Consider the following 16553-nt stretch of genomic DNA (forward strand, 5'->3'; position numbering starts at 1 on the left):
ACAGGCCGCACCTCCTGCCTTGCTTGGTCTCCACACCAGTTATCGTCAGCGGCCTGGCATCACTTTCCCCATCCGCGTCCTGCATCACACACACTAATCGTCCCCAAAAACAAATAGTTTCGAATGTTTGGAAGAGACCCGTTGTTTGCATCAGGGCCTAACAAAATAATTTTTACAAGCTATCCTGTTGTGATTAGGGCAGAGAGAATTGAATTGATGTGGCATTTATAATATTAATATTAGCCTAATTAATTATGTTGTTTGAACACGTTCGGTTCCGTGTGTACCTTCTACACAACGCCAACCAGCCGGAGCTGGAACCAAGCTCTCAGGCGTCTCTATCTCGCCCCCCGTCCATGACTACTGCACACAGTTCATCAAGCCAGAGATATCTAATCCCCTCTGGCGCCGCTCTCTTCCCCAAGTCGAAGAAAGAACTTTACTCTGGTGGCAAGAATTCCCATGAATACGTGATGACTTCTATAGAAATGGAAAGGAGGGGGTTCATCTCACTTTGAAAGTGACATTCACACATAATAAAGCACTGCGCCAACTTGGTGTGGTGTCGTCTCCTCGAGGATGGGGACAAAGATAAAATGCATTTTTTTTTTTGTTTAATGAGTGTGTGGTTATGGTAAACAGCAATACATCGGGAGCGGCTTCGCGGAGGAGACGTTTCCGAGCAGCGGGGATCATCGACCTCCTCTCGTAGTGCAAAAAGACAGCGACCGCCATTAAAGCCCAGGGTGAAAAGGTTCTCCCATGGTGTGTTTCTTTCATCAGAAAAGGTCAATATTTCAATCTCCCTTGACCCAGAAACGGGGCACTTCTCGCCAGGAACGTCTTTGAGCAAGTGTTGATCTGTGCAATTACAGTGACGCATACTCAGTGACCCATCGCGGCAGTCATCTGAGCCAACAAAGGACCACCCAAACCTCTGAAGAGATTCTCAGACCTGTTTCGAGTTTGGATCTCACTTCACTGCAGTGGCCTCTTGACATTTGCTTTGTGCTCAGAGGTCAATGGTCAGCGAGGTGGTCATGTGTCTCTCTTATCCAGACAGAGCTCTCAAAGCATGCTTCTCAGGCTGACTCGAGACGTTATTTGTCTCCCGTTACAGCAGCTTGAGAGTTTATTCTGGGTGCGCAAGAGCAGCCAGAGCATTTAGATAGTTGGCACAATCAAAAATAAGGTCTCTTTGTACATAGGCAGATAAATCAACGTCCGTTTATGGAGAAAGTCAAAGTGTAATTGGGTAATAGATTAGTATTTAAAAACAAATGAGACACATTTTATGCAAGAGGTAAAATGCACATGATCCCACATTCAAGGAACAGTAGCCATCATGTCTTTGATGCCATCCCCAGGAGAGTCCGTCAAGGTGGATTGACGCCTCCTCGAAAGCCGAGGTGTCTCTATCCAAAGTGCATCAAGTCATCGAAGCATGGCGGTGGACTGCTGTACTGGACGGAGGGCGTTTTGTCAAGTGTCGGCCCAATCATTAGCTAAAGTGGCGACCCAGTCGGGCTGAACGGTAGTCCACTCTGAGCTGGACGAAAGCGTGCAGGAGGTTCCGGTCCAGATTGGTGAGCTGCTCGCCTGAGCACACCTGCTTCAGGTTGTCAGGGGCAACGACCAGGAGGTTACACAGGGCGTGCAGAGTGTCGAAGAGCTGCAGCACCAGAGGCACCTGCACGATGGACACAAAGATACGATTTCACAATTATAGATATTTAAAAAAAAAAAAAAAAAAAAAAAAAAAAAAACAGCACTCCAAGAGATCAGGGTGACAATGGAGCCAATTTGCTGATGCAAGGAAATGGTCTATGTTAAATATCACGTCACACAACTTGGAAACCAGTGAAAAATTATTGACAAAAGCAAGCATCGTGTACTAAGTACTAAAAACGGTTACCTTAATAGCTCTTCATTCCTGTGTGGAATTTGCAAGTTCCACCCCTGCTTGAGTGAGTGTGTGGTTTCCCGGATCTTCAACTTACACAATTTCTTTCCCCCATATGCGACACATCTGATTTTTTTTCACGCAGTGTGAATAGTATAATTCAAATTTGATTCCGTATTTCTACCTCCTTCCACCTTGCTAGCTTGTTCGCTATATAAGATGATAAAATGAGCCCCCATAAACACTGTATCATGTGATTTTTTTTTTTTTTGGTACACATCACATTAGAAGTCACACCTATTTTTGTAATGTGAACGAGTACATAAAAAGATCGATTAAACAAAAATATCTAAATTGGGCATCACACCCTGCAGTGTGAATGTTGCCCTAAGCAATTTAATGAAACCTTTACCATGCGTTCGCTCCCTGGTGGTTAACCATTTGTTGAGAGTGTAGCTGATTAGATATGCAGCATTTGCCTGTGTTTTAAATGTAAATATCGCCAACGGTCAAGTTCATTTAATCGTGGCAGCTAAAATCACGATCACAATTAAAAGCCAATTAGTTGTGCAGCCCTACCTCTCGCCCAGCGGACAAGCGATACAGAAGAATAGACTCAGGAATAAATCCGAGTTTATTTCGGAGGTGTCACTATAATCCTAACAGAGAGATGTCACCTGATGTGCAAATGATATTTCAGGACAATGCACAGGCTGAGTGTTGGTACAAAAGGCCATATTTTGTATTGGACCTCTGGCCCGCTCTCACCCTGAAGTCCTTGGCGCATCGTCGGTATTCAGCCACGTCGCAGATGGCCAGCATGCCTCCCATAGAGCTGTAGTTGTATTGCTGCAGGTGCTCATGAATGAGGCGGTGGAAGCGAACACCCAACTCCGTCAACACCGTGTCCACATTCTTGCCATCCATAGACTTCCGCACGTGTTCCACCTGCCGGCTGACGTAGGCACAGACTTTGGCGCAGGCCTGCCCGATAGAAGTGGGTGGAAAGTCGGTGAAAAAACAAAAATGCCAAGACATTTGGCAGGTCTTACAACTTGTGCGCAACTTACTGTAGTGTACTGGATCATGACGTTGTTCTCATCCTCTGGCTTGAAGTCAGTCTTCTTCTGTTCGGTTGCCAAGATGTGCTTCATTTGTCCCACCATGCAGTTTAACGTTCTGCCGCATACATTAGAACCACATCCATCCACAAACGAGCAGTTTTTAAAATCCGCGTGCAAACACAAAGTCGGGCTATGTGTCAGTCCTCACTCACCTGTCTATTCCTGTGTCCAGTTTCACTTCCATTTGTTCAATCACTTCTTTCTTCTTGTGCAAACATTCGGCTAACTTTGGAGATGAACTGCAAACATGGATTTGAAAATGTAAGGCAAACAACTTGGAGGTCATCTTTCAACCCACAGGTAACTCAACATTAAAATAGACAGGTGGCTATTGGGTAACCTATTATGACATACACTCAATCGACAGTTACATCCAACACCAGAACTGTGTATGGAAAAAAGAAATCTGTCTTTTCAATGGTATTCTTACTTTTGATTGACAGAAGTCACAATCTTTTGTCACACGTCTATAAATCTGCTTGTAGTTCAAAGTTGTGTTGTGTTGCATACTCTTTATACTATAAACTGTGTCACCTTGAACAAACCTTATTAGAGGCATAAGCTGGTCGTTGAACTGCTTGTCAAACAAGTGAAATATAGAGTTGGCCTGTTGGACCACATCCAGGAAGTATAAATTGGCATTCTTGGCATCTGAGGAGGGAATAGCTGTATGGAAGCGAGATAGTGAGAATCTAATCAGATGATACACTTCAGGGGTCCGTCAAGTTCAGGTTGAACTCAATTTATTAATAACATATTTTTAAATATCATCAGGAAATGCACTTCGGTGGAGGCTTAAGTTAAACTAAGCTAATATCCGTAACACTTTATGTGGTCCGGGTTCTAGAACGTCATCTTAAGAGGCGACTGTACCCGAGAGGCCGATCTCCAACGCATAGTCAATATGCTCCACGCACAGATGCTCGACCAGCAGCAGGAAGATTACGAAGGCATTCTTGGGCAGGTCGGCGGGATCTGAAAGCTGCGCCGCCGTGAACAAAAAGCAAGAGCACAAGTTTTGTGCTCAGCACAACAGGAATGTATGTCACACTGCTCCCAAGTAAGACTTGTGGGCTCACCCTGTGGCATCTCTCAAAGGCATGTCGTGTTTCCTGCAGCAGGTTGACCACCAATTCTGGAGACAAAAATGTCTCCCCGTGGGTGTCGATACTCGGGCCCAGTGGTAGATTAGTGCGTTGTCTGATCCTCTCCTTCAGTTCTTGGATACTGCACGGGAACACCCTTTCACGTGAGTATGTGATTGTATAATAAGTGAATCAAGGATCAAAACGTAAACCGACCTGCCGGTACCAATTGGTCGTTTCTGGTGGTTCTTGGAGTCGTAGTAGCGCTGGAGAATCATGGCGCCGCGCGTGCGAAGGTAGTCCTTCTCCATGTCAATGTAGCTTTCCAGGTAGGAGGAGAAGATGCTCTTTATGAGCTTGGACAGGAAAGTGTGCTTGTCAGAGCCCAGGTTGAACTCGCTGAGCTTGGTGGCCAACAATGTGGATCTGGAGTGTTTGGACACAGAAAACATGAGAACGGAAATTGCTGTGTATCCAGAAAGGAATTGAAAAGAGACCTTGTGTAAAGGTCAAAGAGGTTCCTGAGGTACTGTTCCACATCCGAGTGCCGCGTGTCATCCAGTTTTTCCCGGACATGGGCCTGCAGACACAAGTCAGTGAGAATGAAAGGCAAATAAACGGCCACTTTAGGGCTGGCGCTTTAACAATTTGACAGGACAAGTACCTGCAATTTGTTTTCAAAGATGTTCTGGATCAGTTTGGCCATGACGGTCTCCGGGCTACTGAAGACCTCGCCCACCTGTTTGTTGACCCTTTGGCAGAGGACTGCTGTGTCTTCAAACACATCATTCCTCGTGTAAGCACCCTAGGATCAAGGGAAGAACTTCATCCAGATATTTATCCAAGATGAGAACAGGAATTGTTTTGCAAACAAAAGCCTCACTTACTTCCTGACACTGTTTGATGTAGACGTCTACACAGTGTGCATAGCCCTTCAGAAAGCAACAAAGGTTGCAATTTTTAGTCATGGTTAGAAAACCTCACTCTAGCCACGTCATGAATCTAACAGCTGATGTTTACAAGAATTTTGCCTGATTGTGGTCACCTTGAAATGCAAGAGAACGGCCGCCACCTCCCGCATTCGTCCAATCTCTCCCCTGCGCTGGGCAGCGGTGAACTCCTGGATTAGCTGTCGCTCCAGATCATGGTACTTACCTGAAACAATCCAATGATCCGTCAGAAAATAAACTTTCAGTGAACGTTATGATGAAGGCTGACTCATGGAATAAACATACTTGCAATTTTGGCTTTGACATCAGCAAATCTGTTGAGACCACAAAATTAAAGAGAGGATGATTAGTGTGATGTGACACAATCACCAGACAGTTCATTAGGTACATCTGCACAATGTCAAAAGAGCCAATACAAAAGGACCATTCAAATTTGAGACCATTTAAAGACCTTTTTTTAAATTAAAAAACAAACATTTAAGCACTTTAGATTGGAATGTTTCCAGAAAAATCACAGACTCGACATTTCATTCGGCATACTGTACCTCAATCTCAGATTTGCTTTTACAATGAAACTAATACGCGATTTTAATGGGAGAGATGATAGTAAGTATTTTGGTATTAAAAAGAAGCAATTAAAAACTTCAAAATCATACTTTGAACTATCGATGTAGCTAAGTATGGTAATAAAAAATGATTAAAAACACCTGCAGTGCACTTATGCATCACTGCAGACCAGAGCCACATTAATAATATTCACACAAAAAAAAAACCCATATTGGTAATTTTTAAAATTATTTCCTCTCTTACTGTTTCAATTATAAGTGAGCATCATTATCTTTGCAAAGGCAGAATTTTGGAACTGATCTTGCTGCAGATCCGAGATACAGAAATGGCGACACCTTAATGGACCTCGTGAGTCAGAGCTTTGTTCCTAAAAACCTATTAACATTTAAAACGCTTACATATGTAAAAATCGGCTTAGACTTTGATGAACAGTTTACATGCTTAATACAGCACCTTCCCCTTGTTTGCCAGTGCCCCCATCTAAAGCTGCCTCCAGGATGCCTGACTCACCTGTCGAATGGCAGCTCCTGGGCAATGAGATGCAGCTTCTGAATGATATCGGCAGCCTCTTTAATCTGAGGAAGGGAGAGGAAGTCAGCACGTGGGAGAAATGAGCAAGAGAGAGAGAGAGAGAGAGAGAGAGAGAGAGAGAGAGAGAGAGAGAGAGAGCGAGAGACACCATCATGACCACGAGAGGTGGACATTTCTGAAATAAAGAGGGAGGGCCGCCGGCAGTGTCTCCACTAGGGGGATCATCATGTTAAGAGCAGACCTCCTCCGCCTCTCCGTGTTGAACAGCCGGCTGATAACAGCCGGCCGGCCGGCGCGCTCACCTGGGCATCGGCACCAGCGGTCCTGCCTTAGCAGCACTTACAGCTCTTTATTGCCGTGGCTTTTCTCAATGGCCTGTAATCCTGAAGGATTCCAAATCGCTTTCAATAATCTGTCCGGCCAGGGATATCTGTCTGAAAAAAAAAAAAAAACGGGTGGGAGGGGGGTAAGCCCCCTCCCACCCGCCTACTGACATACACGCTGACTGTAAAAAGCCCTGGACCCGCGAAGGCACGCCGTCTGCAACTCCTCTGTTCCCGCAGATGCCTGCCTCAGCTAACATCATTACTCTTCTCCCGTGAGGAGGATCCAGCCTTTCTGCTCAGCGAAGGTTTTCTAAGTATCTGTCCCCCAGCTAAGATTAGCTAAATCCCATGTAAGTAATGTAGCCGTCTCCCTGCAGTCAGGGTTTAGCAGCACTTGTCTCCACGCTGGCGGGCCTTCCCTCCCTTTCAGGAGGATTAGCAAAGCCATTCCCCTCCAGCTATTCACTTGCAACTTTTCTCTTTCCCCTCTCATCTGGAGGTATGCTCGGGAAAAGGAATCTGGACAGATATTTCGACAACCCTTTCTAGAAATTGAGCTCCCGACTCTGGGATTGACCCTCTCACCACTCGCTGATTCACAGCCACCTTCATTGCAGAAGCGAATGTAAAATCATCCAATGTCACTTCATTAAACTTTTAGCGTGCATTCCCTGCCTACATTACTGTGTCTACTTGAACGAAGTGCACATTCTCAACTTCTTTGTAGCATCACGTTTGGTCGTATCACGACAACACTCACTGTAAACACAATTAGGTTTGACATGAGCATGTTGACATCCATGCTATTCAATCAGCTAAATGTCAAACAGCAAGTGACAGTTGATTAATTCTAATTAGCTGTGGGATGCAACCGGGGGAGATCAACTTGACAAGTTATTATGGGAGGTTTACTTCTTAATTCTCTACAGTCTCACCTCCAGCTAAATAACATTCTTTGTCAGTGGTGACAAACACACGCACACATGCGCTCACATGCACGCACGCACAAAGGGAGGGAACATCGTACCCACCTTATCTGGGTTACTGAAGACATCGCTACGCAGATCCCCATCCAAGAACTCGTTAAAGTAAGTCATCAGACGCTGAGCTTCTACGGCGCGCTGCCGTGGAGTGTTCACACCTTCAAGCTGGTCGCCCAGATGACACACTTTGGTTGCCACATAACTGATGTGCTCGTCGAGCTCCTGAAAATGCTGGAAGGCCACCTGAGAAGAGAGCGGGGTGAAGAGCATATGATGTGATGATTCAAAGAAGGAAGGGGTCCACGTGAGCTCAAACAACGCACCTGGTTGCTCCTCTGCAAGTCCTGCACTTTGTGGGCAAATTCCTTTGCTTCCCGATGACACTGATGTTCTAGTTTCTCCACCCGCCGCTGTATCTTCTCATCCAGTTGTTTTAGCTCTTCAATGTGGTTCTCAAACTCCTCCAACAACCTGCCATGGGAGGGTGGGGGGATATGTTATTAAGTTGCAGAATTCATGTGGAATGATGTAGTTTGCCTAGAAAAGTAATCAAGTCCCAAACGTGTCCCACGGACCTCACGGGCATACAGTGGTTATTAGGCAGAGAAAAGTGTCACATGCTTAATTCTTGGGTCCCCTGCCTTAAGAGGTTCGAGCAGCTTCGTCAGCTGCATTTTCGAACGCCATCACAGCCACATAGCAAATGTTCTAAGTCAGCAGCATATTTCACAGAGCAGGAAACATCCCGAAATGATGAGTGTATAATCTTCTGACTAATTCCCTAAGCAACGGCTGGAGCTTAAAGACATCTCCCAGCCTTTCCCAGCAGACACTCATTCCCTGGTTGGTGACTCAAATATGGTGGCCTCCGAAGATACGTTGTCTACGACTCTTCACTAAGAGCTTCCGAGGAGGTGGTGGCAACAGTTTTGTGCAGGAAGTAGATAAGGCAAGAAGGATAAACAACACATTCAGTTAAAGTGTTGTGGCATTTTTGTTAATGAAAAATAAGTTGCACCACAAGCGTGAACAATTTTATAACAAACTTTAATTGACTGAAAAAACAATTAGAACCAGGATAAAGAAAAAAACAACAACAGTTCGGTCTGTAAATATTTCACTTCATTCACAATTTGTCAGATTTAATAATAGCTTCGGTTTTCTCTTGACAATTTTTGTCTCTCTACCAAACAAAAACAGACCAATGAAAGAAAAAAATATTATTACAAACGATTTCATTAAAAGTCACTTGTGTGACCCATCAGACATATGACTTTGAAAATGAAGTTGCATGTTAATGATTATTGTTCTGGGGACTGGAACAGCAGGATCAGCTTTCCAAATATATAACAATATCAGACGAGTATACCCCATCCACTGTGAAATATGATTGACATGCTTGATTAAATTGCGCAAACTTTGTTTGGAATCACGATAAAATATACATTAGTGTGCAAACGTTGCTGCGGCGACTAAGCAGCAAAAGAAAATGCATTTGAGTTTTGTCTGCAAGAATAAGTACTCGACCGCGCAAGTTTACGTTTTCAATCAAATGCTTTTCACTACCGTTTTGGGTCGAATGCTTCGACTCCTCCTTTGGAGCCTCCCCCGGGAGTCCTCCAGGCCAATCTCTCAATGTATTCATCTGCATCAAAGGGCTCCTAAAGTGAAAAAAATCCTAAACAATTACGTCAATCATCTCACAGCAACTACAAACAATAATCTCCGAGGTTAACGACACGGCTAAACTACTTTTAATGACATTGTTACGAAACGTCGTGTGAGATATGCAAAGCGCATCAGCAGCATTGTGTCAAACTATAAATCGGATCCATTAAACTACGCAAAGCAGATGAAGAAGCGCTAGCGTTCCGGATGGTTAGCCACCTTAGCTGGTGATGGCTAGCAAAACTCCGGAGAGCAGCAATCATTTTACCTCAAAAAGCTGAGCAGTAGTCGTCATCTTTAAGGATCAGCTGGCGATGTGAAGTACTACAATTTGTATGGAGGAGCGGCGGATCAGCAATGACGCCGAACTCGACATGGATTTGCTAATTTCCTCCAATTTTGCCCTTTGTTGACAGCTAGCAGGTCCCGCTTCCTGCATGAGAGGAGAGAGAGAGAGAAGGGTGGAGACGGTGGCTGCGGCTTGTAACTGCGCATGCGTGTCTGTCAGGTGATGGTACTGGATGTCACGTGACGTAAAAACAGGAAGTACAGTGCCCTTCGTTGTTTGTGTTCTTGGAAATGTCTCAATTCGTTGATGAATGAGCAAAATGTGAATGTTGTCACCTTTCCGTTGTATTTGGTTTTGTTCCGTGTGACGCGGAGTAGCTGGATAAATGAGTTTTCGTGCTTTGTGGATTATTACTCACGATAAAGGCGAAAATGCTTCAGTTCGCTTTTCAAGGTTCGTATGTTGCATTATTAGTTGTTTTATTCATTGTAGGTAGGTACGCAACATGAAAAAAATTTCAGGAACCGATTTACCAACATTATTAGACAGATCTTTTAAAGACGGTTCCAGTGAGTCAGAACAGTCTCAGTTTCCTGGGACAGTTATTAAGAAACGTCTATAATAAATATAGCCATTTGGATTTGAAGAATGGAGTTTGTGAACTCAAATTCGGGTAATGTTGACTGAGTCTTCCAGAGCCTGTGCTTGATATTTCTAGAAAACCTCTTGTACGTTGTCGTTAATGGTTTATAATAATACGATGAAAAATGCAGTCAAACATGGTCACGGCAGTTGCGACGTCATTCAAAATGTGCAGTATGATGATGGCTCCTTGAATGACCATGTTTTTTGAGCCATGCTGCTGTGAATACCCACATACCTATTTCCCTCGGGATTACATTCTGTGTTGGTAACACCACGCTTGTTCATTCAAAGGAGGTTTGCCACAGTTGAACACCGTGCAAAGAAACTTGGAGGCTCCTTGTATGTCGCAGTTCCAGAGGACAGCACTGTACTCAGACTCCTGCTCACCGAGCTCAGCCTCTCAGATCCACACAAGCCTTTCGTCCTTCTCAGAGATGATTGCCGTCGCTGTCCGAAAACGCCAGCTTTTGAGCTACGCGTCGGTCCTGGCCAGGAAACGCTCTGGCCAGTTGTGGTCATCACTGAGGGATCTCTCATTGTAGCGTGCCTGGGTCTAGTGGACGTCCCTCTGGAGCCTCGTCCACCTCTAGCCAACCTGCTGTGTGTCTCACAGGGCATCACCTTTCTGCTTGGATTACAGAATTTTCTCCTGGGTTCAGGGGGAAAGGTTGATAATGAGCTGATGGCCTCTCGCCTGGAAACGCTTCCCTCTGTGCTTCTGCAGGTCTGCCCTTTTGGCACGCCTCTAGATGTGCCGTCAGTCGGGGCACTTGCCATGTATTCTGTACCCATTCCTGCTGGGAACCAGAAGCAGCCAGTCTGGAAGACGGGCTTTCACCGTGGACGTGCTGTTGTGAATATAGCACTGACAGAAACCGTACGCTGCATGCAATATGGTCACCCCACTAAGCAGGACACGTGGGACGTGTACGGCACAGTGATGTGCAAAGTAAGTCTAAAGCAAAGGCAAGCAATACATTTTGCATCAATGGCCTTCATTTTACTTTGCTGTACTTTCAACAGTGTGAAGTGGAGGGGGTGCTCCCGGACGTGACAGTGACCCTCACTCTGCCACCCAATGGGTCACCGCTGCAGGACATCCTGGTGCATCACTGCGTCACCTCACTTGATTCCAGTATTTTGACTGCATGTAGCGTTGACAACAACGACAGCTCATCCTTCTCTGGACCGTACAAGTTTCCCTTCTCTCCTCCTCTGGAGCCCTTCCGACTCTGCGGCTACACATCACAGGTTAAAGTACACAGCTCATGTAAGGATCATTTACATCCCACTCGCTGCTAACTGATTCTTCGAATCTCCTATAGGTGCCTGTCCCCCCCATCCTTGGGTCATATCAACTAAAAGAAGAGGAAACCCATCTGCTTGTGTCAGTGACTCTGAAACTTCATGAGAGTGTAAAGAACAGTTTTGAATACTGTGAAGCACACCTACCTTTTTTTAACAGGTAAACAAGACATGCATACATGCTTTTTATGGTGTATTCACACCTACACTCTTTGGTCCGCTTTAAAAGGACAGGGGTTCATTTTAAACGGACCTGGGTTCATTTCCCACACTGGTCTGGATTTTTCTATGCAACTTTGAATACACAAAAACGAATTCTGGTGCAGACCAAACAACTTTGGGTCACAGCACGCAAAGCACCCGCTCCTGCGGGTTGCTGCACACATTTGGCGACGCTGTTTCAAAATTTTGAAAAATACGTCCATTAAATGATGTGCTCGTCATACTCAAAATTATTTTGCAACTCCAATAACAGCAGAAGCATGCAGAGTAACAATGCAGCACATAGGAATTCCACGGTTTCCTTTATTTCCGGATTTGTGCGTTCGGTGCCGTCCTCATAATTTTGGTTCAATGGGAGCACGACTGCTTCATGCATCTCACATCTTACCTTTGACAGCAACATACATGACACAAGAGTCAAAGAGCTTTGATTCTGTGTCGTCTTCACATAACTTCACATGTACTGTCACTATATATTCAATATTTAGTTTTATTGGTCTTCTTCGTTAGCATTATACTTTAAGTGCACCAGGAACACATGCAGGGGAAAAATTCAGAATATGGCTTTATCAATAGAATGTCTGCATTAAAACGTTTTTTTCCCCTTTTTTTGTGCAGGCCTCAGATGGGTTCTGTGGATATTAAAGTGAGCTCTGGACATGTGGAAGTTTCCAAGGAAAAGAACTTGGTGGCATGGATTCTTGGTGGGTGTTGGGTATCTGGAGAGTTCTTGTAAAGAAGCTAATGATTTCTTTTCCACTCTTGAATATTCAGGACAAAAGTTTCCTAGATCTCGTGACGTCACAATGGAAGGCAGGATCGCCTTTTCAGGGTCGACAGCAGGACCTGCTGATCCCATTTGTACAGACCTCACAGCTTATGTCAAAGTAGGTTCTTCTGCATAGAATTTTCATATATTCTCATTAAGCATGTTATATTTTCTAAAATAAAAATGCCAAGTCAGGACTTAGTGGGGAGAAATACACTGAGAAATACAGCACATTAAAAAAATATTGTGAATTGCATATTGATTAATAGTTGTATTATTTTCATCCTAGTTGTACTTCAAAGTGCCTGACACAACACTCTCTGGATGCTATGTGGACCAACACTCAGTACAGGTGTATTCCTCCGCTAAACCTAAAATAACAACTTGTAAGTTTATGCAATTTTTTGAAACATGTATTGTTTGCTTGAGAACACACTTGTTGAAAAAGAACTCCCTTTTCTTTCTTGTATAGCTCGGGAACTTCAATCTAAGGACTATTACATATGGAATTCCACGAGTCCCGCTCCTATATGCCAGCTGTTGCTTTAGGATGGACTCAAATCAAAGGAGCCACCGTATTAATGTTTTACACTTGTCCATATTTCCTTCCTGCGCCATGTAAATTGTTGTGAGAGTGGAGCTCCGTTTAGAGCACGATGTACGTATACTTCATTTGTGTGACAATCATTCAACCAATCATTTGTGGCGTTTGATAATTAAACTGGGCGCACAAAGTTTTCACTGGAAGACATATTGAAGTACTTGTGACTGCTGTCGGCCTTTCTTTACTCCCTCCTCCTTTACATTGAGGACATTGCAAACACAAGGGCACCCCTTGCTATGACAGGCCCACTTCAGTGACTCTCCATCAGCCAGATAATTAGCAGCTGGGGCCTTGTCATCAGCTGTTCTAGGCCTGAAGGAGAGGGGGCTGGCAGGGCAGTGAAAGGCTTGACTGCCTCCGACACTGCCTTGGCGACAAAAGGCTACTCTTTAAAGCTGGCAGGGGTCCTTACACCACCCTCCAACCCTTTTGACCCCATCCCCGCCCTGTCAACTAGTGAGTACTTAAAAAAAAAAACTCCAACCAGCCTATGATTGAGCGCTGACCCCTCTTGCCCTCCGAGACATGGAAGCAGTCGGCCACATTCAGCTGTCGAGACCTGGCTAATTGGTGAAAGAGTCACAAGGGTAGATGAGGTTGGGCTGTGTGGTAATGTTATGTAGGTGCACTAACTCAGGGTGTTTAATTAGTTGTTATTGAAGTAACACAGTTGTCGGCTGGTAGCAGTCACATCTTGGTCACAGTCTTTCCTAATAAGAACTCCATGAAAATTGAAGATAATCATTAATGGGGTGGGGAGGTTCTCTCCTGGCACATACCAGGGTACCTACTTGCATTAAATGTAGTACATAACCAGTCAATGAAGAGTTAAATCAGAGGCGGTTGTGCTCCACAGCATCCAGAATCACTGAGTACCCCCATTGTCTGCAGTTGGCCTCTTATGCCCCTCGCTGGTCCAAATGCTGCGTTCTCACATGGATTTCCACTCACAAGGCTGAGCATGACCAATCCTCTGTCAATTGGAAGCAATTGCTCACACGGCAACCATCACCTTCTTTTTAAGTGTCCACGCTGTGCGGCGGGCGATGAGACCTCTCCGCTCTTTCATCGTGATTTGGCTTTAAGGCCCAGTGTTTGTGGCCAGCCAGTTGGAAAAGTGTTTTTCTCTCTCTCTCTCTCTCTCTCTCTCTCTCTCTCTCTCTCGCTCTCGCTCTCTCTCTCTCTCTCTCTCTCTCTCTCTCTCTCTCTCTCTCTCTCTCTCTCTCTCTCTCTCTCTCTCTCTCTCTCTCTCGATATGAGGCCAGACTGACTCTTAAAGTCTGCAGTCTTCTTGCTGCTAGATTTGCATTTTGGGTGGATTGACTTGTTTTAATGTATGGCCTGCTCCACTGACTTTGGTCATACTTATCGAGACTTAGACTACACATATTTTACTTGCACAATGTTAAATTGAAACATTTTTTGGACACACGGACGATGAATAAAACGAAACAAAAGCATCTATGATTAGACGTGGGAGTATGCCGCCGTCTTTCAGCACAATAAGCCCACCTAGTGGTAGATTGTAAGGCCAACCGTTTTTGTTTATGTAATGAGTAAATACTGTACTGTAAAACCGTAACAGATTGCTCCTGCTTAATTGGTCTTAGAGTGCCTGTTATAAAATATGATCGCATCATTTGCCCTGAATTTGTGGTTTCAGGTGATTGGGAAATATCAGTTCCTTTATTTCCCGAACATTTGGAGAACAGTCTGCTTCTACAAATCCTGAAAAACAATTTCTGGACTCAAATATCACAAACTCGGAATTGTGTGATATTGCTGATATAATATCTTGTAATACTTTATATGACTTCCGTTAGATATAAATAAAATGAGCGCTCATTTTTTTCAGCTGTATCTAACATTAGCCTACAGAGGGTGCTGCAACTCCAATTAATCTGACTAACGCTATGGTAATGACGTTCCTGCTGTGTAATCTATTAAATTGCTTTTTTTGTATGACAAACGTTGTTAGATTTAATTACAAAATGTAATGAGTGCCATTAGGGTTTCTTTTTCTGCTTCTTCGAACAATGAAGTTATGTTCGTTTCATGAAGGTGGCATGGTGGTCGACCGGTTATCACATCCGCACCATAGTGCTGTTGAAATATCAATCCAAAATGTAAATGTAGAGAAGGTACAATCCTCAATTGATTTAAAATTAGTAATATAGTACGTGTTTAATGATTCCCTTGCACTAAGAAAATAGCTTTGGGGCGCACAGTGAGCTAGTGATTAGCAGCAGTATAGTTTGGGGGCCCAAGGCAAACTCGGCTATGCGGGCCACTGTACCCATGTACAGGTACGTAAAAGATTTTGATTATTAAGGTTCGCCATCAATTAAAATGTGAATTTGAGAACAATTCCCGTTGCCTGAGCTAGTTTAGTCGCTACTAAAGTTAAAGTTAAGTCGCTACTGTGTGTTCATGGTCTGTAGAGCAGCTTACTTTCCACTCTACTTCCATATCAATTGAATCTGACAGGACAGGTAGCCCCAGATACCGTCTCAACTTCTTCAGGGCATATTCCGGCTAATTCAAAATGAATTATTCGTTTTGTAGATATCAGCAGGTCCTCTACTTTGTTACCTGATTCATTCTGTTGTGTGCCTTGAAATTGGAGAATGAACCCTTTTGTGAATTATCATTGCTAAGAGAAGAAAATGAATGCTGTCTTTGCTTGATTGGCATGTTGTTTGAAAAGAGCACTTGAGTATCTTAGCAACAAAAAAGAAAGAAACATCAAATAAGTGTGTACCGTCCCAGCCATGCTTTTGTTCTACCAATTCTTATTGCGAAGATGTTTCTATAGAAACCTTCCCCACAGGTCCATGTGTATTTCATGGCAAATGGTTGAGAGAACTTGATGTTTTTGGCAGACCTTGGGGGGGGGGGGGGGGGTGCATTAAAAAATAGCAACTTCTCTTCTCTTGGCAATACAGGAAATACAACTGGGTTACATTCGATTTGGATTCCTGTATTATTTCATCTTATTAAGTTGCAAGTGTTTAAATGTCATCTCAGTAAACCCTTTATTAGAGGTCTCGGCTCACTCACTGTGCTCCAGAAACCATAGCAGCACTGTAATGTCGACTTGTGTATGTGTGTGTTGTGTGTGTGAGACATGCCAATCATATGCACAGTAGTTTAACAGTCCCCCTAGGCTTTTTTTTTTGTTTCTATTGCTCGATAGCATGCACATATTATCCCAGATGGTGCGTGATTGTGGAAGGTGATGAATTGCAGTGCAGCGCAATCATCTCAATCTCCTTCACTGTTTGTGCTTCAAATAGTAACCTACAAAAAAGTTATTCTATTTCTGCTCATTAATGCTCTGGTACACTCTTTCTTGCTGTATTCAGATGAATGCAAACGTAAATTCTATAAATGCTTTCCAAAAAATCACGCCACAGTATTTTAACACCTCTGAATGACCCTCAAAGTCCTGAATTCGACTCTCTGGAATTGGCTGATGGTTTAAAAAAATAAAATAAAACAAAAAAAGCAACGTATTCATTCAACAATATCATATCAGAATGATTCTTGACTCTGTCCACACATCTGAGTTTCTCAAAGAGA

The 16553-nt window shown here is 43.9% G+C and overlaps 2 protein-coding genes across 2 annotated transcripts; one reads left to right on the top strand and one right to left on the bottom strand.

Moving 5' to 3' along the window:
- Window positions 1-1211: 1211 nt before the first annotated feature.
- exoc5 (exocyst complex component 5) lies at window positions 1212-9587 on the bottom strand. The gene is made up of 18 exons (XM_052086596.1): window positions 9406-9587; window positions 9036-9130; window positions 7793-7940; window positions 7518-7712; window positions 6140-6204; window positions 5348-5376; window positions 5158-5267; window positions 5000-5044; window positions 4777-4917; window positions 4610-4692; window positions 4329-4538; window positions 4107-4254; window positions 3901-4009; window positions 3573-3693; window positions 3180-3266; window positions 2974-3082; window positions 2672-2887; window positions 1212-1690 (listed from the first exon to the last, which is right to left on the bottom strand). Exons 1-18 carry the CDS (start codon window positions 9430-9432, stop codon window positions 1502-1504), a joined length of 2127 nt encoding a protein of 708 aa, XP_051942556.1. The 5' UTR covers window positions 9433-9587; the 3' UTR covers window positions 1212-1501.
- A 24-nt stretch (window positions 9588-9611) lies between these two features.
- ap5m1 (adaptor related protein complex 5 subunit mu 1) lies at window positions 9612-13114 on the top strand. Its single transcript, XM_052086608.1, has 8 exons — window positions 9612-9879; window positions 10363-11020; window positions 11095-11322; window positions 11397-11536; window positions 12217-12302; window positions 12373-12485; window positions 12657-12753; window positions 12840-13114. Exons 1-8 carry the CDS (start codon window positions 9812-9814, stop codon window positions 12914-12916), a joined length of 1467 nt encoding a protein of 488 aa, XP_051942568.1. The 5' UTR covers window positions 9612-9811; the 3' UTR covers window positions 12917-13114.
- The last annotated feature ends 3439 nt before the right edge of the window (window positions 13115-16553 follow it).

This window comes from Hippocampus zosterae, chromosome 14 (assembly GCF_025434085.1).
Source record: "Hippocampus zosterae strain Florida chromosome 14, ASM2543408v3, whole genome shotgun sequence".
In the NCBI taxonomy this organism is placed as follows: Eukaryota; Metazoa; Chordata; class Actinopteri; order Syngnathiformes; family Syngnathidae; genus Hippocampus; species Hippocampus zosterae.

Excerpts from the sequence above, each read along its gene's own strand:
- exoc5 (XM_052086596.1), bottom strand. The coding sequence starts at position 9,432 with ATGACGACTACTGCTCAGCTTTTTGAG. Across the intron at positions 4,010-4,106 it reads CCTTTGAGAGATGCCACAGG|CTTTCAGATCCCGCCGACCT; the intron begins GTGAGCCCACAA and ends ACGGCGGCGCAG. Across the intron at positions 3,694-3,900 it reads GTTGGAGATCGGCCTCTCGG|CTATTCCCTCCTCAGATGCC; the intron begins GTACAGTCGCCT and ends GCTTCCATACAG.
- ap5m1 (XM_052086608.1), top strand. The coding sequence starts at position 9,812 with ATGAGTTTTCGTGCTTTGTGGATTATTACTCACGATAAAGGCGAAAAT. Across the intron at positions 11,021-11,094 it reads ACGGCACAGTGATGTGCAAA|TGTGAAGTGGAGGGGGTGCT; the intron begins GTAAGTCTAAAG and ends TACTTTCAACAG. Across the intron at positions 12,754-12,839 it reads TAAACCTAAAATAACAACTT|CTCGGGAACTTCAATCTAAG; the intron begins GTAAGTTTATGC and ends TTTCTTGTATAG.